The following is a 26,123-nucleotide window of genomic DNA, read 5'->3' as shown; positions in this document are numbered from 1 at the left end:
TTGGAATGTATTGTAGCTGACTCAATAGGTTTCAATGGCTTTGCGAAGTCAATTTTTGCAAAATTAAGTGTGTCATAAAAGGGTCAAAAATGGTTTTAAATGCTTGGATTAGCTTCTGCACCCTCTAAAACGGATGCAAAAGTTAATTTGGCTTTGATCTGACTTTTCGTTAATTAATGGTGAATTTTTTTCCCCCAACTTTTGACAGCTGTCAAAATCTGACAGCTCCATTAATTCCTATGGGGGAAGAAAAAATTCACAAAAAATTAATGAAGACTCAGCAACTGTTCTAAATTCTTGGGTTCGTTAGAGGACCCCCTAAGTTGTGTGCAAACCTGATTTGGCTTTGATCTGAACTTTCGTTAATTTTTTGTAAATTGTTTTCTCCCCCATAGGAAAGCATGGAGCTGTCAGATTTTGACAGGTCCATTGGTTCCTATGGGCCAAAAAACAAAAATTCACAAAAAATTAACGAAACGTCAGATCAAAGCCAAATCAGGTTTGCACATGACTTAAGGGGTCCTCTAACGAATCCAAGCATTTAGAACCGTTTTGGACCCTTCTAAGACACTTTTTAAATTGAAAACAAAAAAAAACGTTAAGCGAAGCAGGGGACCTAAAACCAAAAACGTTAAGCGAAGCATGGTCCCAAAAACGCTATGCGAAAATCGCCCATAGGGAAAAACGTTATACAAAGCACAATCTGCCTCTGAAAAAATAAACGTTAAGCGAAAAAAACGTTAAACGAAGCAAACGTTAAGCGAGGCACCACTGTATTAATGTCTATTGCTGCAGACCTTGTCAGTTTATTGAGGAGCAGATGCACTAAACTCCGTTCAGATTTTTTGACTAAAGCTTCCAGAATTCCAGCTGGCCTAGTTCCCAACATAGTGCTCTGAAAAGGTTTGTTCCCCAGTTTCTCATTAAAGCTGCAGCCCTATTGCCTCCCATGAACGGGACTGATGTTTGCGCAGGTACTCTACAGCAACCATGTCGCTTGGCAACCTTGGGAATGGCACTCCCACACTGGGTCACAATACCTTGACCACACTTTGTGATGTCACTTTTCATCAACTTTATAAAGTCTCCAGCAGAGACTTTAGATAGAGTCATCATGTCCTCCACAGAGGAAAGCAGCATGGCAACAACTCCTGAAAACCAAAAAGTGGAAAAGACAGAAGACCCTTCCTCCAACAAAACAACTGGGGTGAGCAAGTCAAATCTATTTCACTGGACTGATCAGGAGGCTTCCGACATAGAGGTGGGTGAGGAAAGTTTTCTTCCAGGTACTCCTTTTAAAAATCTGCTTGTAGGTTCTCGAAACATCGTATTGGGCATCCTAAAATATACCTTTGTTTTTTGGATCCTAAGGGGCTGCTTTAACAGCCTGATTTCATTGCAGAAGTACCAAAAACTTCTGCAATGAAGTGGTAACTTCTGAAAACCAAAAAGTTCGAAAAGCAGAAGAGCTTTCCTCCAACAAAACATCAGGTGAAGTATTCTAACAGTTTGGGGACTGAAATAGGTGGTGGGGAAGGATCACGAGTGACCACAAGTTACAATGACTCTGAAGAAGATATGAAATTGGAGGCATTTATTTATTTATTTATTTATTTATTTATTGGACTTATATACCGCCCCATAGCGCTACAAGCACTCTCCGGGCGGTTTACAATTTTAATTATACAGGCTACACATTGCCCCCCCAGCAAGCTGGGTACTCATTTTACCGACCTCGGAAGGATGGAAGGCTGAGTCAACCTTGAGCCGGCTACCTGGGATTTGAACCCCAGGTCGTGAGCACAGTTTTAGCTGCAGTACAGCATTTTAACCACTGCGCCACGAGGCATGACACAATCATCAGAAATGGAAGAGGAAAGGCAGCTTCATCCAGCACTTTGTCAGCGGCTTGTGCTTAGGAAAGGAAAACTCCGACTTCAAACCCTCACTGAGGCACCGCCATCGCCCTCCATGCCGTGAGGGAACAGGCCAGGTAGGTGGGACTTGTTCAGCCCTGGAAGGCAACCCATCTAGGAGAAGGAAAACTCTGACTTCAAACTTCTACTGGCTTGTGGCTATATCCACTGATGGAAAAGGCTTCAGGAGTTAATCTCGAGGCAAAATCCGGAGCCAGAGTCCTGGAGGCAGTTTGTGTCTGTAACGTGGCTGGCCACTCCAATGTCACTGCCCACTCAGGCTGCTCAAAATGGTCACCACACTACCACACACTCTCTTGCTGCCACCAACCTTTCCTTTAAATGAAAAGGACAAGGGTTTCTCTCAAAAACAAAACTGGTTTATTGATTACAAATTAAAAATAGGTAAATCACAGGAAGATAATCACGATGTAAATTACTTTCTTCAATTAATTAAACATAGACTTTTCCTCACTGACACTCAGGCGCGCAGGCCTGTAACAAACTCTCCAGATCTCACTCTGGTTCTCTCACTCATTCTATCTCCCAAACTGATCTCTCAAACACCATACACACCCCTTTATATCCCAGCTCCTCCCCCTTTAGCACCACCTTCCGTCCCCTCATTGGCTGCTGTTCCACTGCCCAGCTGTGACGGACAGGTGAGGGCAGGGCTGAATGTTACAGTGTCATTCTGTCAACTCCTGTGACGTCGCTGAAACCAGTTGTATTGGCTCTTGCCTTTCCATTGGACTATTTCAGTGATGTGGAAAGGGGGGATTTGCTGCTTGGGTAACAGCCTATACTCCATATTATTTTACCCAGGCTTCGTGCCCTGGAGAGGACACTCCAGCTTTACTTACAGCATCAAAACACTAGACGCTGTTCCAAGTCCTCCATACAGAGCACGTTACCATAGTGTCTCGAGACTGAAGGATGCCTATGAATATTATGGAAGAGCGATGATTCAAAACATCTGGAAGGCCAAAGGTTTCCTCAGTCTTGCCTAAGACTCATGTGATACTTGAACCGCTCCTCCTGGTACATTTTTGGTAAAAATGGTGACTTCAGTTAGTCTTTTTTCCTCCCTCCCTCCCTCCCTCCCTCCCTCCCTCCCTTATCTTGCTTTGATTTTTCTCCAGTCTTTATTCAGCCTTTATTCTTATTCAGCCTTTATTCTTCCCAGAGACAAAAGTCACTCCTTTGTATGATATTGTGGCTTGTCTGTGTTGCTCAGTAGAGGAATGGGGCATAATGGATATTGATACTGGCCAGATGGCACAACACACAGGAGAAAAGAACTCTTGATGCAGGAATGGGATAATCTGCAGGGCTTCCTTTGTGAATCTACCCAACAGGGAATCCCATCTCACAGAATTGCTTTTAAGCAAATGTTATGCTGATCTGATTGAATGAAATTAATCAGGAAAGTGGAGTGTAGTAGCTGGAAATAGTGAAACCACCTAGATCTGATGAGTTTAGGTGGCATATGTCTAGGAATATTTAAGGAATTTGTTAGATACAAATTCTTACACAAACACATTTGATTGTCCTAGATTAAAGTGTGGATTAGAACATAGTCCTGTGCTGGAATACACAGCATAACATGTTGGTACAAGATGGTATTGTCTTTAAAAAAATTTAACAGGCAGTAACACAGTTGTAACGGATGTAGGGCTGCCATCTTGCATACTGAAAATGGAGTTGTAAATGCCACTGGCTATGATGGATGTGATGACTTCTCTCCCTGAAACCCTGAGATCAAAAGCAAATGGCTGCCAATTTTCCATACTGTCTCTCTGGGAGAAATGGCATCCTGTCATGCTCCCTCACTCCCAAGGGTTATATGCAGCCCCATTGTACAGGCTGCCACATGCCCCTAATTGCTCCAGGTAGCTAATAGCTGGTTGAAACAGACATCTGTTTTTTCTTTCAAAGCATTTCAGACCCTTGAACCATTACATAAGGGGGGGGGGGAGGGAGAGAGAAACAGATGAAGCTGTGCTATACAGAATAATAAGACCATTGGTCCACCTAGCCTACTATTATCCATTTAGGGCACGCACGCATGCACACAATTTCAGCACTGAGTATTCCCTGATGCAGTAGTGAAGGAAGAGTTCAAATATCCTGACATCTGTTGGGAGGCAAATTCTGCCAAACATGGCCCTTCCAAGAAATTCCCAGTTTCTGTTGGTGATAATTTTCTCTTCAAAAATTGGAGGAAGAAGCTAGAGCATTAGCTATCCTTGATATAATTCTAACCAATAGAGATAACTTTCTGGAAGAAGCAGCAGTAAGGGGAACTCTAGGGTAAAGTAACCACACTATATGTGAGTTCTTGATTTCAAAGGAAGCAAAAGCAGAGTGTAGTTTCACAGAGATGCTGGATTTTATGAAAATCAATTTTAATAAGTTCTAGAGATGGGCACAAACCTTGGTTTGGAGGTTCATGTTGGTTCGTATGCATGGCACCACAGGTGCAGCATGCTCCCTTTCTCTGCCTCCACAGCCAATGACCCACTCGTCAGCCAGTGTGCACGTCTTTCCTCCTCTTCAGCTGTTCGACCAGTCTCTGGCAGGAGCATGGGCTGTTACATCCGATGTGCTTACTCCCAAACTGTTTTACCTAGCATGCAGTTGGCCTGTATTCTTGGATAATGTAGTCTGTGAAAGATTGGATCACGTGAGTTTATGTGAGGTGTGGATTCACTTTTTAAAGGAAGGCTAATTAAGTGCTTCGGACAGTCTGAGAGTAAGTTAATGTGAAAAGCTGATTGATTGCTTTCCCACTTGTTAGAGATTTCTTGACCAGTGATGGCTGTATTTACTGAACTGTGTGGAGTTGGAAGGAGATACTAAATGAGAGTTGGCCAATTGCTCCTACCTCTGATTAAGCATTGCTTGAAAGGTGAACAGCTGAGGAATTTAATTTTCGTTGCTGTTCCAGTTCTTTTCTTTTACTTCCCTGACCTCGGGGAACAACGATGTAGGAGCTAAACTATGATGACGAGAAAACACAAGTGGGGCTTCTCACACAAGGTGACTTAGGAAGGATTTGGTATGCATTAGATCAAAATCCCTGCCCTGAATTATATGGGTCAGTGGGCAAGATTAGTGAAGGCAGGGCAGCCTCTATAGCCCATTTTCACAAGGCTGAGGTTTAGCGGCAACGCATCTGACTTTTCCAGCCCAATAGATAGAGTGCCTTATTTGCATTGGTGTGAAGAGAGAATTTGGCATCTGAATGCCACCTTTTGAATTATAAAAGGGATGTTAATAAAATTTAAGTGACTGCCTTCCTTTGGAATGGAGAGCATGTGTAGTAGAGGGAGGAGTGTTTTTAAATTGAAAGGGCAGAGCAGGAATTTGGTTTGCCCCTTGACTTTCTGATTTAAGATTGTCCTTGATAACTAACCTTGTGGAGGAATCGGCTGGGGAACCCTGCCCAGTTACGTGTGTTAGGACTGACAAATGTGTGAACAATGTATTAGGAGCACTGTGTGTTACATTTCTAATGTAGTGACAAGTTGTGGGGCTGCAACACCATTCCTTGTGTCTCTAGAATGTGGGCTGCTCTTCCAGTGTCCATGTAATTTTAAACAGCAAAAAGGATTGCTGAAATCTTGGATGGATTTGTTGTTTTCCTACAGAAATTGTAGGAATTTCTGCAGGAACTTGCCTTCTTGAATGAATTTATCATCAGATGAATATCTAAGTGATGACAAGCCAGTTACATAATTTTTTGCCACACATGTTAGACTCTTTGTAGACAACAATCCTGTTTATCTTATCGGAGCTACTTAGGAATTCTCTTGAGTTCACTGGCACTTACTCCCGTGTACAGGATTGCAACTAGAGATGGGAGTATTCGTATACGAATATCCCCCCCACAGGTGGCAATAATGAGGGTCAGGCCCCATGGGGCCAGACTGTCCACTCACCATTCTGCCGTGGACACACGCTTGACTGAGACTTCTTATTGCGCCGTTGTCTGCAATAGATTAGCCACTCTCCAGCCTAGCAGAGAGGCTTGTCATTCTACCTCCTGTCAGGAGTGGCTAATCCATAGTGGACAACAGCGCAATAGGAAGGCTGTGTTGAGCACATGTCTACAGTGAAATAGTGAGTGGACAGTCTGGCCCCATGGGGACGGACCCTCAGTATTTCCACCTGTGAATACCCCCATCTCTAATTGCAACCTTACTCTCCAGAAGGCAAACAAAACAGTGTTCACCTTCTAGAAATGAATTATTGCTCAGGTGAATGGAAAAGGAACAGATGCAGATACTCACTGCCTTATTTTATTTTATTTAAAAGATTTATATCTTGCCTTTCTCCTAAAAAGAGCCCATACTTTGTTTCCTGCCTGGCCTACACTTGGGCGTTTATACCAGATGAGCAGCTCTATTGATTAATCATTCTAATATATCACCCATCAGGCTTCAAAGGCCACTCTGGGATGTAATCAACATTAAATTATAACAACATACACAATTTTTATTTTGAATGGTCTTATCAACTGCTTTCTGTAAGTGAAGTCCCCATTGTGTCTTCATTGCCTTGTATGTGGAGAGTGGTGAAGCCCAATGTTTTCAGAAAAGAACAGGAGCTCCAGAACAAACAAAAGAGGAGTATCACTTGATACGGAGCTGTAATTTTATGGATGTCTGAATAATTAAGACCCTGTGAAGCTGAGCATTTAAAGTGATTGGAGCAGAGGAAACCTCTTAGAAGGACTGTGCTTTCAAACCTTTTAGACTAATAAGATAACTAGAGGGCTGTGTCCCTGAGGCCCTGGGTGTCTGATACCCAGTTCATCTTCTTTCAGTCATTGCTTTGCTCTTGGGAATTTTGGGAGGGTGAATGACCAGCTGTGATGGGATAGTTTTACAGCCCTGGAGTTCAGAGAGTAATATATGTACCAGCATGACTCTGTGAAACTGGTCCATTAGTACTGGAGTTCAGATTGCATCTTTCTGTCTTGTGAGGAACTTCTTGATTTCTTCTCGAGTGCATAAGGAAGCATTGCCAGCTGTCCTGAATACCACAGTGCCAATGCTGGGGGCTTTTTAGTGGGGTCAGTAAAATACAGGTAAGTCATGCATGACCAGTTGGTTAAAACCAATTTTTGTTCCCCTGTAGGGGATAGCAACATGGGATCATCCTTAGCCACCTTAGTGTCATCACATGAGATGTTTGGATGCACTGTGATGTCTATATTAAAAGAGCTTGAAACATTATTTCCTGCCATACATAGACTTATTTAAACTGAAACAGGTATACTAGGACATGATAAAAAGCAGGAAAAGGAATGTGGCTCTATCAAACTGTTGCATATGTTGCTCCCTGGCTGGCCTACACTTGTGGGCTTATACATCTTCAAAGAAAAGTTGGCTTCAAGAGCAAAGAATCACTCAGCCTAGTTGTCTTTCTCACTCATGCTTTAGAAGCATCATCTTACCCCTTATGAAGAAAGTGACAACTCTCCCTCTCTTAGCTATAGCAAAAGGGGCACAACAGGGTCCGTACTGGTCTTGTGTATCATACTCATCACATGGGGCAAGGTGGTCAGTGCCTTTCAAGTGCACATACAGCAGTTTGTCTTGTTGATATTTCCTATTATGTGGACACTTTTGACACCTTGTGGAAATCAGACAGTGATATAGAAGCTTTCCATAGTATGCGTGGGAGGATGTAGTATAATTATCTGCACTTGTCTGTAATGGGCCACTGCATGAAGTAGCTTACAGGCCAAGGCTGTTTTCAGCAGACTTTATATGATAAGTCTAATATGTAACTAAGCCACTAGATATGTTTTTAGTATAAAGGTAATTGTTTCAGGGATTGTAACATTAAGGGCTTTCTGTTGTATTTCATACTGCCATGAATATAATTTCTGTTCTGTTGTGTCCATTGGTGCATTGGACAACTTGATAAAAGCAAGGAGTTGCATGATCATAGGAGCATAACATAACGGATCATAGAACCTTCACGTTGGAAGACACTATAAGACCATCCTGTATAATGCCCTGCTCTATACAGGAATCCAAATCAAAATATGCCTGACAAATGGTTGTCCAATTTTTTTCTTGAATGCCTCCAGTTTGGAGTGCTCTCCACCTGTCTAGCTAATTGGTTCCATTGCCTTGCTGCTTTAATAGTGAAGAAGTTTTTCCTGATATTCAACTTAAATCTGTCCTCCTGTAACTTGGACTCATAATAGAAGAGAGGTGACAGTAAAATAAATGGGGGAAACTGAGAGAGGCAAGAAAGTAGTGTGGAAGAGTTAACATGAGAACATGTGGGGTGAAACGTTATCTGGGAACTTGGGGGTCAACATCTCATTGCTTGCAGATGCTGCTGACTATGACCCTTGCATAGTAATATTCAATTCAGTACTAACTTCCTCAAACTCAGTGAATGGCTACCTGAAGAAGTCTCCTTAACATAAGGATTACATCCAGAGAATGAAAGATTGGTAGCTAGAGACTCAGGTTTCCTGTCAGGAGGACAGAGTGGCATGACATATTCAGGAAGGCATCCGTTTCAGGGTTCATGTATTATTGATCCAGAAGTAGTTAGCTGCTGCTGGGACACAGGTCGACAGATAAAGGGGCACTAAAGGAAAGTGAGGCCCGCTGTTCCTCCATTTTGCCATATCTGCAGTAAGGTAATAGGATTACAGTTCTAAGCTATTGGATAAGTATAGCTGGAAGATACTCAAGAAAGCATGTAAGTATGGGAATATCTTCCTCCCTATATAAGGCTGCATTAAATAAACATTGCAGAATATTCCCAGGGGTGGAGAGACAGATTATACCAGGGAGCTAAGAAGCATCCTTTTAAATCCCCAATTTAAAATTTCCATTTTCAAATTAATGCTATTTCCTATGCTTATATAGGTAAACAATTGAAAGCATACTGGTTTGTAACTCAAGACTGCTTTTATACAAGCAGTGAAGAAGTAGTCCTAGAACAAGCTGGAATTTTCAGCATGCATACATTACTGAAACAGCGACGTCTACATTGGCTCGGGCGTGTCGTGAGAATGGCTGATGGTCGGATTCCAAAGGATCTCCTGTATGGAGAATTAGTGCAGGGAAATCGCCCCAGAGGGAGACCACAGCTGCGATACAAGGACATCTGCAAGCGGGATCTGAAGGCCTTAGGAATGGACCTCAACAGATGGGAAACTCTGACATCTGAGCGTTCAGCCTGGAGGCAGGCGTTGCATCACGGCCTCTCCCAATTTGAAGAGACCCTTGTCCAGCAGGCCGAGGCAAAGAGGAAGTCACAAAAGCAGCAAAAGCAGGGAGCTGGACAGGGGACAGATTGTATTTGTCTTCAGTGTGGAAGGGATTGTCACTCTCAAATTGGCCTTCTCAGCCACACTAGATGCTGTTCCAAGTCCTCCATACAGAGCACGATACCATAGTCTCTCGAGACTGAAGGATGCCTACTACTGAAGATGATCCAGACCTTTTTCTTTTCAGTCCATCTGCCACTATAGAATTATACCTCCATAGAGGTAAGAGACTGCTGCCAGCCCACCTCAAAGAACACTATTTCCATAGCTATGAAGACCTGTCACTTGCATTTTATGAAGCAAAACAAAGAAAGGAAATACTGCCTGGATGCTTAATTCTCCAGCTAATGTCAAGTTAGGGTGTGTCTATTTTTCTGTGCTTTTGCATGCCATGGGTCTGGTCCTGTGGCTATGCAAAGTCCAATGTTCTTGTTTCAGGTTGCTGCGCTGATAATTCTGAGGAAACAAAGTCCACACAGCTTTCTTTCCCTCCATTTCTCGTCACATAAGGAGTAGTGACCATGTTTCATATAATGCCCAAAGATGGCCATTTCATATTAATTTTTGTCAGAAGAAGGTGTAATCCCCCATGTGATTGACAGTTTAAATGGACATTTCTTAAAAATGTGTCAGAGTAAAAAATAAAATGCTTATTTACTCAAAAGGAACTACAGGAACATCATATGGTTAATATATGAAAACTGCTGTGCATAGAAGAAAGGAAGAAGCCATAGCTTGCAGTTCTGCAGATAAGCTGGGCTTCCTGATGCTATGGGTAGACTGGTAGTTTCAGAAGAATTCTTGGCACTGGCTCACAGTTAACAAAAATAGAACATATGATGCACAGAGAGAGATGTAAATTTGCTTAATGCCAATAAGCTGAAAAAATGGATGACATCCCTCAAAGTTCACATCGAAATAAATGAGGGGACCTTAAAATTGCCATATGACTTTATCTTAAGTTAGGTTTTGGTAGAAATGCTTAAAGAATTCAGTGCAAAAACTTGAAAACTACAGCGTATTGGAAAATATATAGAGGTGACTTTACAATATGAAAGACAGGAAGTAAGTGCAGGGAAATGAAATAATGTGCTAGTATTCTGTTCTGATTTGGACAGTTTAGGCCATTGGGCTAACCTGCAAAGGTGACATTTGGGCAGTTTTTATTTTAAAAAGTTAGCCTAGCCTACAAAGCAGCCTTCACTTCCACCAGCCCCTTACACACACTTTATATATATATTCCCTTCTCTTACATTTTAACTTCCTGTCACTTTCCTTGGAAAAGTTTAGAAACAAAAAAAGTATTCTCAACTGCAGTGTATATATACGCACTGCTAAAGTGGTGACGCTGTGGGCTAAACCGCAGAAGCCTGTGCTGCAAGGTCAGAAGACCAAGCAGTCATAAGATCGAATCCACGCGATGGAGTGAGCGCCCGTCGCTTGTCCCAGCTGCTGCCAAACTAGCGGTTCGAAAGCATGCAAATGCGAGTAGATTAATAGGGACCACCTCGGTGGGAAGGTAACAGCGTTCCGTGTCTAAGTCGCACTGGCCATGTGACCACGGAAGATTGTCTTCGGACAAAAAATGCTGGCTCTATGGCTTGGAAAAGGGGATGAGCACCGCCCCCTAGAGTCGAACACAACTGGACAAAAATTGTCAAGGGGAACCTTTACCTTTAAAGTGCCTTTTTTCCAGAAATCAGTTGCCAAGGCTTTAGCCCCTGAAGAACTGTTGAGTGGATTTCTGAAAACTTATATTTTGATGGCCATCTCCTCCCCCATATTAAACATGTATTTTGTGCAGAGAAGTACAAATGGAAATGTTGTCATGAGAAACTTGGCTTTAGTAAAAAAACAAACCAGTTAAATAGAGAGAAGAATTGTAGATCTCCTCATTTTCATAATCACTGTGGGGAAACATCGTGGAAACACATACGTCAGCCTTCTCCAACTCCAATAATTGGTTTGTAGCATCCTTCCTTGATCTTGTGCCCCCTGCAGGTATATTAAAATTTCCAAGACCCACAGCCAAATCAGATGTTGAAGTTAGCCGGGGACCATAGAAGATGTAGTTGTAGGTTAGTACATGTGGAGAGCAGCACATTGGGCAAAGATGCCTAAGAAACGATGCTTTTCGTGGATGTGCACCCACCTATGGGGGTGGCTTGGGGAGGATTTGTTTTGTTTTTGGTTTCAGTGTAAGCAAGACTTCCTGTCCCTTGCCTATAGTCTTCCTGACCTCCTCCCATGGGTTACACTGGCTTGCTTATTTATTTACTGTATTTGTTTGTTTGATTGATTGATTGATAGACCACCCTATTAGTACCTGCCCATGCACCTCTTGTTCTTCTGACCCACTTCATAGCAAAATTTTAGACTATATGTGAACCCAGGCTTGGATGCAATGCTGAGAAATAAATTGAAATGTACAATATAGTACAAGGAGTAAATGTTGATATTTATCTTTCCTAATTCTTGCTTAGTGAAAAGTAGAGCTTGGAAAAGGTTTGGAATTACAGCTTCCAAAATCTTCAAGACAGCACAGTCACAGGCTGAGGAATCCTGAATATTGTAGCTGGGGAGTAAAAAATAAAGAAGAGAGAGAATGGGGAAACAAGGTGTTTTTTGTGAGATATTTTCTCCTCTTGTGCTTGTGTGCCCAAGCGAGTTGCATGTGTTCGTCTTCTGAGATGAGCAAGGATGCAGATGGTACAGATACGGCCTGTAGTGGAGGCTGGAACTGATGAACCTGAGCCGCTGAGTGATACCTCAAGAGGCCTTTCAGAGCTGCTCTTTGCTAATGATTGAAATTGCACTGGCTTCCTTTTGTAAACCAGCTGAACAGGGCATTGATGGAGCATTATTCACTCTCCACCTTTACAGATGGCACTGTGTATTAAGCCCTCCCTGCAAAGGTTCTCCGTTACTAAGTCTGATTAAACTCGCCAGATTACAAAGAATGCTTGTGATGAGCACTAGCCGGGTAACGTTGGGAAGCTCAGATCGAGGAGAAGAGCCAAATCATTAATCCCTGTTAAATCCACACTTAGTATTTTGCTCACTAGACAATATCTTTCTTAGAAATGGCATATGAGGTGGTTGTTGTTTTGACTTACATATCGTCCTATAGTGGTGGAGCACACTCTGGGCGGTTTACAACATAATTATGCAAACAAGAACTATAGGTTACAAACCTGTGATTTAGATCTTTATGTTCTACTGTCAGCATTTGGTTTTAGAGCAAATGTTTTACATTGCTGCATATTTAGTAATTTTAGATATGGCCTTTACTAGAAAATATACCTTGTCTGCTATTATAAGTATTCAGTAGCCCGAGAACGGACGCAGTAAGGGACTGGACTTGGAATGGAAGACAGCAGATGATGGATGAGCTGATGCCTGTAGAGTGGCACTCCTCAACTTTTGGTGGCGAAATAAAGACCATTAAAAAAAAAAGGCATCAGCAGGTATATGGCAGTAATTGTCACAGGAAAGCGCAGACCCAGGGTTGCACATGTGTGTGTATTGATGCTTTTCTAGTTATTTTTAATTTGTTATAGGAACAACCTACCCTGAGTTACTATCCCTCCTTCAAGCTAGCCCTCGATGGCCTGCTGATGTGCTGAAAGAAAACATTGGGAATCTTGAGCCACATAGTCAATCCCTGCTGATTACTGTTGGCATTTCTGATAGCTGTGCTCTCTATACCATCAGCACTTTTGGTCAACACGTCAGAGTGCTGCCTATAAAACAAATTTGTTTCTCTGGTTGCTGTCCCAGTTGGAAGATTCAGCCAAGGCAGACTGTGAAGCTTGAGTGCTAAGGGACCGATAAACTCTGTTGCCAGTCATTGTTGTTAATTTGACTTTGGCTTCCATTGCTGACCACTGTTTCATCATGGCTTACTGTGTCATCCTGGGATGCTGCAGCTTGAGGGTCATGCTTTCCAAAACACTCCCACAAAGAGCTGCTGGGTGCCGTGGTTCCCTTTGACTCCTGAAAGCAATAAAAAGACCCACAAGGTCCCATGCATCAACCATGCAGCATGGGCCACCACCCCAGGATAATTGGTGGAATGAACGGGTGGAAAAAAACAGAACACGTTTTGTAGGTGTTGCAACCAAAGGAGCTCATGCAGGGCAGAATCTGCCTTAATGCAGGCCCAGTGGGCATTAACTGTGGTTGGTTTGGGTATACTAGGAAAGCGGTAATAAGGGGTAATGGGAAAGAAAGGTGGAATTTACGCTGGAGAGGAGCGTCCATTCCCCAAACCAGCTCCCAGTTGGCAAGCTGTAATTAGAGTCAGTGTGGTAGAGTGATTAGAGCCAACTGGCCGTGAAACTCATTGAGTAATTTCAGGCCAGTCACACACCCTCAGCATGACCTACCTCACAAAAGCTGTTTCTAAGAATGAAATGGGGAGAAGGAGAATCATGTATTCTGCTTTGGGCTCCTTAGAAGAAGACTGGAGTCTAAATATAACAAATAAATGTAAACAAATGTTTGAAATGTGGCAGTGTCTATATCATCCCCAGACCAGAAGCTACACTGACCCAGAACCTGGAATCACATGTGATCTAGAGCCATCTTGATTTATATTTATTACAGGAAGTAATAGTGCCAGGGTACCTATACTGCCTTCTAGTTTGTTTAGCAATAAACGATGCCTGTAAAAAAAATTCCCACCTGCCGTATTACCTAAAAGTTGAGTATGCCTATGTTTGGTGAAAGAGATCATAGTGTGGCTTTGGTCAAAGACAGTCATATCCTTACTGTCAACTATGAAGGTAATATCTGTTGTTGGTAAGAGGCAGCGAACATTTGGCAAGGTCCGCAGCCTCATTGAGAGCTTGGCTAGGTGCCCTTCTCTTGGGTTCATAGCAGATTCTCCTTGAAGGGTTGAAGTAGGGCAGGCAGAGGGCAAATAACAGAACAGCTCCCGTTCTGATTCCTATAAATGTTTATCTGTCTTTCCCTTTGCTAGGCAGCCCCATAGGGGAGGTCACATAGTAAAGCAAAACACAGTTACCACATGAGCAAAAACAAAGTGACGTCTGCCCATCATCACCAGTACCTTTTCCAGCAGCCCTTCTCACTAGTCTGTACACACATCAGGATACCCTGTATATATAATAAACTGTCACCTGAGCCCACCCTGCCTTTGCAAGCCAAACAACCTGCTAAATTTGGGATATTATGTTCACCCAAGCCAAGTATCAGATTCTCTGGTCACATGTGCTTCCAGCCAGTATTTAACTCTGAAACGTCTGAGAGTCAACATTCTCCTGTCTTGATTAGAACAAGTGAAATCTGTTGTTGTTGTTGTTGTTTTAAAAAAGATATTTTGGGGGTTTTAAAAACTTTATTTCCCCTCTCCATTACTTTCCTTTTGGAGGACCCATCTCTTCTTGTGTCAAAGACTCAAATATTATTTCTGTTGCCTTTTCAAATCCTGATCAACATGTTTCTGATTCTTTTAGCTACTACGGAATTAAAGGATTTTTTTGCCAAGGCCCGGAATGGCTCAGTCCGTCTCATCAAAATCGTCATTGAAGATGGTGAGTTCATTTTAATTCAGCTTCTCTCAGTTCATTTCCTCTGCCCAAGTAGCCGTAATAGCCATACAGATACAAATAAATATATCAGTCCATTGGCTTTTAAAATTGGGCTTTGTTTTTAATGCCGGTTTTGTTTGTTGTCTACTCTATCCTACGTAGCTTTTCATGGCTATGTGGGGGTGCAGAAGAGTGGTTACATAAATGCTTTTAATAAATAAGTAGCTGACCTGTATGGAGCGGTGGTTTTAAAGCTTGAAGTTCTGGAAAAGCTGTGTGATTAGAGGACCACAAGATTTTCTTTATTTGGTACTTTCTTCCTCCAGGAGATAGCCATTGTGGTGTAGTGGACAGAGTGATAGACTAGGACCGTGGTGGATAAAAATCAATGGTTTTTAAAAATCAAATTGATTTTAAAAATTATTTTTTAACGTAAATCATTAAAAATCTGATTTTTTGGAACTTGAATCGTGATTTAGAGCAGTTTGATTTAAATCAAATCCACCCTGACTGGGTCTCAGAAGACTTGAGCTTGAATCCCCATTCAGCCATGGAAACTTACTGGGAGGGGGCACTGTTAAAACCATTTTTTAAACATCTGACTTACTTTGGAAGGCCCATTAGGGTAGCTGTCAGTCTACATACCAATTTAACAGCACATAACACAGACCCTCCTTTTTAGTAGAATCCTCTGGAACAGATTCTGAATTCATTTGTACAACTCATTTGAACTATTGTTTCCGGGAGTGTCCTTTATTGTCTCTTTGTGGAGAAATCAATGGGAGCTTATTAGCTCAAAAATGGAAAGTGGCTTTCATGCACAAATGGGATTTCCTTAATCTAATAAGGTTCTGAACCCAAGGCCAGTTTTCAGTTACCTTCAAAACTTGTCCCATACAGTAAATGAAATGTCTTTTAGTAAGTCCAACAACTCCAGCACCAAAGTGTTTAGGCATGGCATCAGTTGTGATATTATCTAAAGGAAACCATAGTTCCCAGTATTGTAATTATGATAAAATGGTGTTGCCCTGCATGGCTACACTGTAACATCTAGCAAGTAGCAGGTATTGTCCAGTTGCCTAGCAATCCTTATGCCTGCTCAGAAGTGAGTCTTATCATTCTTAACCTGAGTATAAGATTTTGTAGCTTCAGCTGTGCCAGTCAAGACCACATCTCTTTCCTATGATAACTTCTGGAGGCACAACTCAGAATTTGCCCCCAAATGCTTATCCTGTTTGAGCAAACTGGTTTCCCAGTTGTTCTAAAGCACTGGATTGTCTCACCCATCGTATACTAGGCTGGAGTTCTCTGTGAATGTTATGTGACATCACATTGTTTTCAAGATAAGAGAGATATTTAAGAACTGGTTTTACCACGGCCATCCTCCACTGAGCTTCCTTTGAAGCCTGGTCTTCTGAGTCCTGATCCAGTGCTATCCACGACACCACATTGGCTGTCCTTGCTCTGTGACATTCTAATTTGTGTACGATCAGTATTTTGACTGAAGAAACTTTAATACACGTGAGCCCCCCTGCCGCTGCCACCAGTTCAAAGCCGTAGAGTCCAGAACAAATCTATCTTTTCAGGAAGAATCAGACATCTGTAATTTTTTTTTCTGTGAACTGTTTATCTTTTTGTTCACTTGGGTAATTAGACCCTGATGAAATGCCATTCATGTTGCCGCTGAACTGTTTTCATGTTCCCACCTCCACTTTAATTTATTTATATTATATCTGTGGTGGTGAATTAGTTTATGCAAGTAAAGCAAGGTTAGTTTATGAATACAAACTACAGTACTTTGAGACGTTTCAAGCAAGCAGTTTACATTAAATACAGTGGTGCCCCGCTTAACGATTACCCTGCTCCATGATGAAATCGCTTCACGATGATGTTTTTGTGATCGCTTTTGTGATTGCAAAACGATGTTTAAATAGGAAAAACCGCTTGACGATGGTCGGTTCCCTGCTTCGGGAACCGATTTTTCTCTTAACGACAATCAGAAAATAGCTGATCGGGTTTCAAAATGGCTCTGTGCTGTGCAAAATGGCTCCCCGCTGTGTTAAGGATTCCTCACATTACAGGCACCAGAAAATGGCCACCCTATGGAGGATCTTCGCTGGACGGTGAGGTATTTTGCCCATTAGAACACATTAACCAGTTTTTAATGCATTCTAATGGGTTTTTTACTTTCGCTTGATGACGATTTCATTCTACAGCGATTTTGCTGGAACGGATTATCATCGTCAAGCGAGGCACCACTGTATAGTGGAACACCAATCTTCTAAATGCATATAGTTCCTCAATATTAGTCACCCAAAGATCTATTACATTGCATTATCGAACAGTAAATTTCTCCTTTATATATAAAAACAATTGTCTTTAGGTGTCTCCAAAGGTGAATTGGTGAATGTTAGTTTTCTTAAGTTTTGATGCAACCTGTTTCCATATCAGGTTGCTCTAAACAAAGAATAGAAATACATTTCTCTTTAAGTTTCACTTAATATACACATTTTTGCAAGCAGTTTCCCCTGATATAGTGAATTTTATACTTTTAAGTACTCTCTCTCTCTCTCTCTCTCTCTCTCTCTCTCTCTCTCTGTACACACTTTTCCAATTAGAGAGTTGCATTCCAAAATTCAGAGTGAAGATTAACCACCAAAGAGTGACTGTATTATTGTTTATGTATTGACTTGCTTTCGAGTGTAAATGAAGTGACTTTCTGCTCCATTCCTACCAAGTCTATGTAAGCTTACACAGTATCTTAGGAAAGATGGTGATCTTGTACTCAATTCAAAGTTAAGGGCTTTCATTTCTACTGTTGTGCTTGACTCATTGGCCATGAGAAGTCTGACAGTGCTTCTGAGAATAGAATTTTCCAAAGAGGCCAGTGGAACTTGGGTTGATCATTCCATAGAAACGCTATGTGGTGCTTCAGTTTCATGATCTTTAAGGAGATTATGCCAGATATGAAGCTTGCTCAGATGAATCCACCCTTATAAAATGTGACCGGTCTTTCTTTGCAGCTGATTCAGTGTTAGTTTATTTAGTGAGTTAATTTATTTGTATGGATGCCCCATAGGAAGCCCTCTTAGTCATTGCTGAGTGAGGTATTTTTATCTATGTGATATGTTGCAGTAAAACGTGAAGGCTTGGTGAGGACCTGCATAAAAGGAATTTAATTCTCGAGTCCTTCTAGTTATCTATATTTGGTGAACAGTTTAATATTGGGGGCAACATGGAAATATCTCTGTGGTAGAGAGAAGTATATTTTAGATCATGAACTCTGCTTCAAGGATTCTTTGCTCTTAGTAAGATGGAAAGAGGAAGATGACAGAGAACAGAGTTTGTCTGGGCTGTCAGATATTACTGACTGGGACTACTGTTGAAAGCAGGAAGATAATAGTTGACTGGAGAGATTCATTAATACCAACATTTTCATCTCTGTGTCCATTATAAGAAACTGAACAAAAGTGTCTTTTATAACTTTAAGACAGCGGTCTAATTGTTAACTTGGAATTGCCATGGGTGTATTTGTCTGTCTTTGTGTATACATCTCTGTGTACACAGTTCTGACAGCAGAATTTATGCATATTCTTCATTGTCCGTTTATGAATGGGTCCAGACCATCAGTATTGATCATATAGGAAGGGAGGTATCAATTATGAATGTTCCTTACAGAGGTCCGCAGCTATTTTTAGTTTGATACATAAACAGCATGCTGTGTTGTTATCCTCATGTCAAGCTAGCCCCAGATGGCCTGCTGCTGTGTTAAAAGAAGGCAAGGAGAATGTACAGCCACATAGAGTACTTGAGGCCAGTACTTCTGATAGCTGTACTCTCTCTACCATCTACACATTTGGTCACTGTGTGAAGGAGTGCCTGGGTATCATCCAGTACACCAAATCCATGCAAGGAGTAGATCCTTGTGCACCATAGGGGTGATGCTGAGTAGGGTGAGCCCAGGTGGGCTTTGAAGCCCTCAGGGCTTCTTTCATTCATTTGAGTGCTCCTGTTCTTCATTTTACATGAGAACAGGTCCCATTTAAGTGCAAAATAACATGTCCAAATAAATAGCAATATTTTCTGTAGCTTATTTGTTAAGACATACTGTAAATGTATTATTTTTAAAAACAAACCATGCCATATGTCACTTTTTCCTTTTCCCTCTCCCGCTTGATCCCTTTTCTATTCCTTGATCCCCCAAAGCTTAATCTGTCCTACTTCCTAGTTCACTGCATGAGCTGTGGAAGCTTTGGGATGTTTTTCCTATCCTTAGTTCTGATTTGATTGAACTGCTTCTAATGATAGCATCTCCTGACTTTGGGAAGAAGAACTGTGAAGAAGATCTGATGTACACTTAAAACGTATTGTGTGTTGACCTCTAGACTGCATCTAAAAATTATCCCTCACGTAATGGAGAGGGTTCAAGGAAATTAAAGTTACTTCAGCTGGAGCACAAAAGCAGATGTGACAAGCAGAGAAGTTCTGATAGAATGGCTTGTATGAAAGGGTGTTTTAATAGCTGTCAAGCTGGAAGGAAGGAGGAATCGAATTTTTTTTCCATCTCTCCACAGGCTGTTCATTGAAATATACTCAAGCTCATTCTACAGGTGAACTTGAACTGGACCTTTTGAGTAACATCCTGAAACAGACTTCACTGTTCTCTTTTCTTATTATTTTGAGAGTTGTATAATATACAAGATTCATTTTTAACACGTAAAATGAACCTTTTTTAAAAAAGGGGTACATAATTTGGTGCCCTAGAAAACTATTGCTGTTCTGTCTTTACCATTTGGAAGTACAAGGCATTGACATACATATGTGCTCCTGCTTTTGCTGCAGAAAAATAGCAATCATTGCATGTCAGATCTAGAATTAGAAAAGGTAAAGAAGGTGCAGAGGAAAACCTTTTAGAAACACCGAGGCCACACTCAGGAATAAATAAGTGTACATAGCTGGTGTTTACAGCATTTAAGTTGCTGGATGGTTGGTTTGGGTAGATAAATATTAAGGGAAGTAGTAATTAATGATTGAACTGCACTTGGTTAGCATTAAGGAAAATTGGTAGCTTTCACTCAGTTCCTAGCCAGCAAATAAAGAATCTTTGCCAGCAGTACTCAGAGACTGACTTGGTGCATGCATGTGTGCTCCCAAGAACCATGGTGGGTACTTTGCATTTGCCAGATAGGAACACACTGAAAGTTATGAATTTTCTTGTACTAAGTAACAGGGTTTTAGCCATTAATTTCCAAAAGACATCTTTGTTGAGTCGCTGGCATCCCAGCTATACTGTGATTCAGAGCCTGGAAAATTATCTTTTTGGACTGTGTCTTCCAGAATTGTCTGTGGATTTCAGAGATCAGATCTAAAAAGGCAGTCCTGTATTTTATTCACTAATGTGAGAGTAATCCCAACTGAACACAGGGAGCTGTAAACATCCAGGTTGACAGACATTGGAAGCTATTGGGAAGAATGTCCTAGAGAAAGCTTCTAGGTTTGAGCCCTTTGTTTCCTGCCTTTATTCATAATCCGCTGGTGGGTAACATGAAATTATTTTTTCCACTGCATGTGCCAGTAACAGCATCTTCTATTCTGCTTTCTGTTTGCTAGACAAATTACTTGTTTTCTAGAGGCTATTGTTAGTGTGAAAGTCTAGCTTTGCTGAAGAAGTTGAATTTTGTATTTGTTGATGGTTTGCTTCAAAATATTGTAAATGGTTTGACTCCCCCCCCCCCCCCCCGCAAAAAGAGTTGTAAGGTAGAAAATATGCCATCCATTTCTCTTAGAAATGTCTCTCCTAAACAGAGAGAGATTTTAGACCTAAAGCAGGAAGGGAAGAGTTGCTATAACCTCTCCCAACCGTCAGAAGTAGCCCCTGGCGTCATGCTCTATGCCAATCGAGCAAAGACTTACAACCAGTAACTGCTACTTCCCATGTTATTGCAATGCTGTATGCAAAGCTGGTGTGTCCTCTCCAGAGCACGAAGCCTAGGTAAAATAATATGGAGGTTAGGCTGTTACCCAAGCAGCAAATCCCCTCTCTCCACGTCGCTGAAGTAGTCCAATGGAAAGGCAAGAGCCAATACAACTGGTTTCAGTGACGTCACAGGAGTTGACAGAACGACACGAACTGCCTCCAGGACTCCGGCTCCGGGTTTTGCCTCAAGGTTAACTCCTAAAGCCTTTTCCATCAGTGGATATAACCACAAGGCAGTGGAGGTTGGAAGTCAGACTTTTCGGTCCATGGGTCACGAAGAGTTGGACACGACTTAACGACTAAACAACAACAATAGATGGACTGCCTTCCAAGGCTAAAGAGGCCCCGCTACCCGGATGCAGGCAAAAACACAGCTAATGCGAAAACACTGCAAGTCAATTACACTTATCACACATTAAAAGAAATATGGAATGAATATCACCCAAAACAATTAAAAAGCACCTTGGAAAAGAGAGAAAAGGACAGTACCTGCCCCCCTTAAAAGCTGCCTCTTTCTCTGGCATCTGTTCCATTGACAAAAACCAGCAAAATGATCCGCAAGGCTACTTCACAGGCGACTCTCCCTTGCAAAAGAGCAGCAGAGCAATCACAGTGGACGGGCGGGGGGGGCCACCAGCAGGGGCACCCATTCCCAAAGATGGAAGCTGTGTCTTCTCTGGCCAACAGACCAAGATGCCGCCCCCCCTGCAAGATGCCACGGGGGATTAAGAGACTGACCTCTGAGTGCCAGCTCCTCAGAGAAGGGACCGGCCTCCTGTGGCCTAGGCTTTAAAATGATACAACAGCCCTTGTCGCCTCCAAATAGTGGATCTGGCCAAGCTCAGTTAGAAAGCCGGGCTAAAGAGCCTCTGCCTGTCCCCCAGCATCTGGACAGCCAGAGGTTTCCCAGACATGCCTTGGAGACAGATGAATGGATGGACGGACGGACGGAGAGGGCAGGAAAGAGGGAGGAAGCCAGTTGGCCAGGCAGGCACCCTCTTACCTCCCGTCTTCCAGGGATTTGAAAAAGACCCCAAAGGGGCCTGCCTCATTCAGTAGAATTGGGTTCCCTCACCTCCGGGATCAATTTCTGGACGGGACAGAACTGAGGGCCTGGTGAGAAACTCCACAAGGCCTGCTGACTCCTGGAGCTCATGAGGAAAGCGTCCCGGATGCTGGCTGTGGGCAAGGAGGACATCCACTCCAGTGGAGTGTTGGAGGAGTGAGAACAGACCAAAGAAAATCCCTCTCTTCTCCAGTGTGTGGTTAGTCCATGGAACTCCTCGCCACAGGATGTGGGGATAGCCTCTGGCCTAGATGCCTTGAAAAGGGGATTGAACAAATTTCTGGAGGAAAAGTCCATCGCAGGAGACAAGCCATGATGGGGATGTATAATCCCCAGGCTTTAAAGGAAAGTCCCTCCAAATGCCAGATTCAGCATTAAAGGAACTAAAAATACATAAAGTGTGAGGGATGAGATATTTGTGCTTCAAGTATAAATGGTGCATCAGTTTTTTAGCTCTCTTTAGTGTAGAGTATATTCACAGTTGCCCCTTCATGGATTGCTGCCTTGTCGTGGTGAAGTAGTTTAAGTAATTTAGAGAAGCTATGGGCTATGCCGTGCAGGGACACCCAAGATGGACAAGACATAGTGGAGAGTTCCGACTAAACGCAATCCACCTGGAGTAGGAAATGGCAATGCCACTCCAGTATCTTTGCCAAGAATGCCCCATGATTAGAAACATAAGGCTAAAAGATATGACGCTGGAAGATGGGCCCCTCAGGTTGAAAGGCGTCCAACATGCTACTGAGGAAGAGCGGAGGATAAGTACAAGTAGCTCCAGAGCTAATGAAGTGGTTATGCCAAAGCCGAAAGGATGCTCAGCTGTGGACATGCCTGGAAGTGAAAGGAAAGTCCAATGCTGCAAAGAAAAATACTGCATAGGAACCTGGAATGTAAGCTCTATGAACCTTGGGAAGCTGGAGGTGGTCAAACAGGAGATGGCAAGAATAAACATCGACATCCTGGGCATCAGTGAACTAAAATGGACAGGAATGGGCAAATTCTGCTCAGATGATTATCATATCTACTATTGTGGGCAAGAATCCCATAGAAGGAATGGAGTAGCTGTCAGTCAACAAAAAAGTGGGAAAAGCTGTAATGGGATACAATCTCAAAAATGATAGAATGATGTCAATACGAATCCAAGGCAGACCTTTCAACATCACAATAATCCAAGTTTATGCACCAACCAGCATTGCTGAGGAGACTGAAATTGAACAATTTTATGAAGATTTACAACACCTTCTAGAACTGACACCAAAGAAAGATGTTCTTCTCATTCTAGGGGACTGGAATGCTAAAGTAGGGAGCCAAGAGATAAAAGGAACAGCAGGTAAGTTTGGCCTTGGAGTTCAAAATTAAGCAGGGCAAAGGCTAATAGAGTTTTGTCAAGAGAACAAGCTGGTCATCACAAACACTCTTTTCCAACAACATAAGAGGCGACTCTATACATGGAAATCACCAGATGGGCAATATCAAAATCAGATTGATTATATTCTCTGTAGCCAAAGATGGAGAAGTTCTATACAGTCAGCAAAAACAAGACCTGGAGCTGACTGTGGCTCTTATCATCAGGTTCTCATAGCAAAATTCAAGCTTAAACTGAAGAGAGTAGGAAAAACCACTGGGCCACTCAGGTATAATCTAAACCTAATCCCTTATGAATACACAGTGGAAGTAAAGAACAGATTTAAGGAACTCAATTTGGTGGACAGAGTGCTTGAAGAACTTTGGATAGAGGCTCGTAACATTGTCCAGGAGGCAGCAACAAAAACCATCCCAAAGCAAAGGAAATGCAAGAAAGCAAAGTGGCTGTCCAACGAGGCCTTAGAAATAGCAGAGAAGAGAAGGGAAACAAAATGCAAGGGAGATAGTGAAAGTTACAGAAAATTGAATGCCGACTTCCAAAGAATAGCAAGGAGAGACAAGAGGGCCTTCTTAAATGAACAATGCAAAGAAAAAGAGGAAAATAACAGAAAAGGAAAAACCAGAGATCTGTTCAGGAAAATTGGAGATATTAGAGGAACATTTTGTGCAAAGATGGACATGATAAAGGACAAAAATAGGAGGGACCTAACAGAAGCAGAAGACATCAAGAAGAGGTGGCAAGAATACACAGAGGAATTATATCAGAAAGATTTGGATATCCCGGACAACCCATACAATGTAGTTACTGACCTTGAGCCAGACATCCTGGAGAGTGAAGTCAAGTGGGCCTTAGAAAGCCTGGCTAACAACAAGGCCAATGGAGGTGATGACATTCCAGTTGAACTATTTAAACTCTTAAAAGATGACGCTGTTAAGGTGCTACATTCAATATGGTTTGGAAAACTCAACAGTGGCTAGAGGCTGTATATTATCCCCCAGCTTATTTAACTTATATGCAGAATACATCATGCGGAAGGTTGGACTGGAGGAATCCCAAGCTGGAATTAAGATTGCCGGAAGAAATAACAACCTCCATCATGTAGGCATCCTTCAGTCTCGAGAGACTATGGTATCGTGCTCTGTATGGAGGTCTTGGAACAGTGTCTTGTGTGGCTGAGAAGGCCAATTCGAGAGTGACAATCCCTTCCACACTGGAGACAAATCCAATCTGTCCCCTGTCCAGCTCCCTGGTTTTGCTTGTTTCGGGACTGCCTCTTTGCCTCAGTCTGCTGTACAAGTGTCTCTTCAAATTGGGAGAGGCCATGATGCACCGCCTGCCTCCAGGCTGAACGCTCAGACATCAAGGTTTCCCATCTGTTGAGGTCCATTCCTAAGGCCTTCAGATCCCGCTTGCAGATGTCCTTGTAACGCAGCTGTGGTCTCCCTCGGGGGCGGCTTCCCTGCACTAATTCTTCATACAGGAGATCTTTTGGAATCCGACCATCAGCCATTCTCACGACGTGCCCAAGCCAACGTAGACGGCACTGTTTCAATATTGTATACATGCTGAAAATTCCAGCTCGTTGTAGGACTACTCTATTTGGAACTTTGTCCTGCCAGGTGATACCAAAAATGCGTCGGAGACAACGCATATGGAAGGTGTTCAGCTTCCTCTCCTGCTGTGCACAAAGGGTCCAGGACTCGCTGCAGTATAGGAGTGTGCTCAGGACACAGGCTCTATAGACCTGGATTTTGGTGTATGCCGTCAACTTCTTATTAAGTCATACCCTCTTTGTGAGTCTAGAGAACATGATAGCTGCTTTCCCAATGCATTTATCCAGCTCGACATCTAGGGAGAGAGTGTCAGAGATTGTTGAGCCAAGGTACACAAATTCATGAACAACCTCCAGTTCTTGCATGGAGATAGTAATAGAGGGAGGTGAGTCCACGCCCTGGCACATGACTTGTGTTTTCTTCAGGCTGATAGTTAGTCCAAAGTCTTGGCAGGCCTTGCTAAAATGATTTATGAGTTGTTGGAGGTCTTCAGCAGAGTGGGCAACAATGGCTGCATCATCAGCAAAGAGGAAGTCCCGCATGCATTTCAGTTGGACTTTCGTCTTCGCTCTCAATCTAGAGAGATTAAAGAGCTTTCCATCTGATCTAGTCCGGAGATAGACACCTTCTGTTGCAGTTCCAAAGGCCTGCTTCAGCATGACAGCAAAGAAGATCCCAAACAGGGTCGGCGCAAGGACACAGCCTTGTTTTACTCCGCTTCGGATGTCAAAGGGATCTGATGTTGAGCCATCAAAAACTACAGTGCCCTTCATTTCCTCATGAAAAGACCTAATGATATTAAGGTTGTCTTTGACAACCTCCAATATGCAGATGATACCACTCTTGATGGCAGAAAATAAGGACGAATTAAAGAACCTTGTAATGAGGGTGAAGGAGGAAAGCGCAGGAAATGGTCTGAAGCTCAACATAAAAAAAAAAACTAAGATCATGGCCACTGGTCCCATCACCTCCTAGGAAATAGAAGGGGAAGATATGGAGGCATTGACAGATTTTATTTTCTTGGGCTCCATGATCACTGCAGATGGAGACAGCAGCCACGAAATTAAAAGATGCCTGCTTCTTGGGAGGAAAGCGATGACAAACCTTGACAGCACCTTAAAAAGCAGAGACATCACCTTGCCAACAAAAGTCCGAATAGTCAAAGCTATGGTTTTTCCTGTCGTGATGTATGGAAGTGAGAGCTGTACCGTAAAGAAAGCTGACCGCCAAAGAATTGATGCCTTTGAATTGTGGTGCTGGAGGAAGCTCTTGAGAGTCCCCTGGACTGCAAGGAGAACAAACCTATCAATTCTAAAGGAAATCAACCCTGAGTGCTCACTGGAAGGACAGATCCTGAAGCTGAGGCTCCAGTACTTTGGCC

At 42.5% G+C, this 26,123-nt stretch overlaps 1 protein-coding gene across 2 annotated transcripts in view; it reads left to right on the top strand.

The window, feature by feature from the left end:
• Positions 1-26,123, top strand: part of TWF2 (twinfilin actin binding protein 2) — an 84,024-nt gene that overhangs the window by 11,696 nt on the left and 46,205 nt on the right. The window contains exon 2 of one of the 2 annotated variants that reach the window (XM_072989776.2): positions 14,706-14,783. In XM_072989776.2, the coding sequence (XP_072845877.1) occupies positions 14,706-14,783 (78 nt within the window). Of the gene's footprint in view, positions 1-11,433; positions 14,784-26,123 lie in introns of those variants that run through there. The other variant, XM_078385461.1, reaches the window with a different exon arrangement.

Source organism: Pogona vitticeps, chromosome 2 (genome assembly GCF_051106095.1).
Source record: "Pogona vitticeps strain Pit_001003342236 chromosome 2, PviZW2.1, whole genome shotgun sequence".
Lineage (NCBI taxonomy): Eukaryota > Metazoa > Chordata > Lepidosauria > Squamata > Agamidae > Pogona > Pogona vitticeps.
The sequence above is the reverse complement of the archived record's forward strand: the minus strand, read 5'-3'. Positions and strand labels throughout refer to the sequence as shown.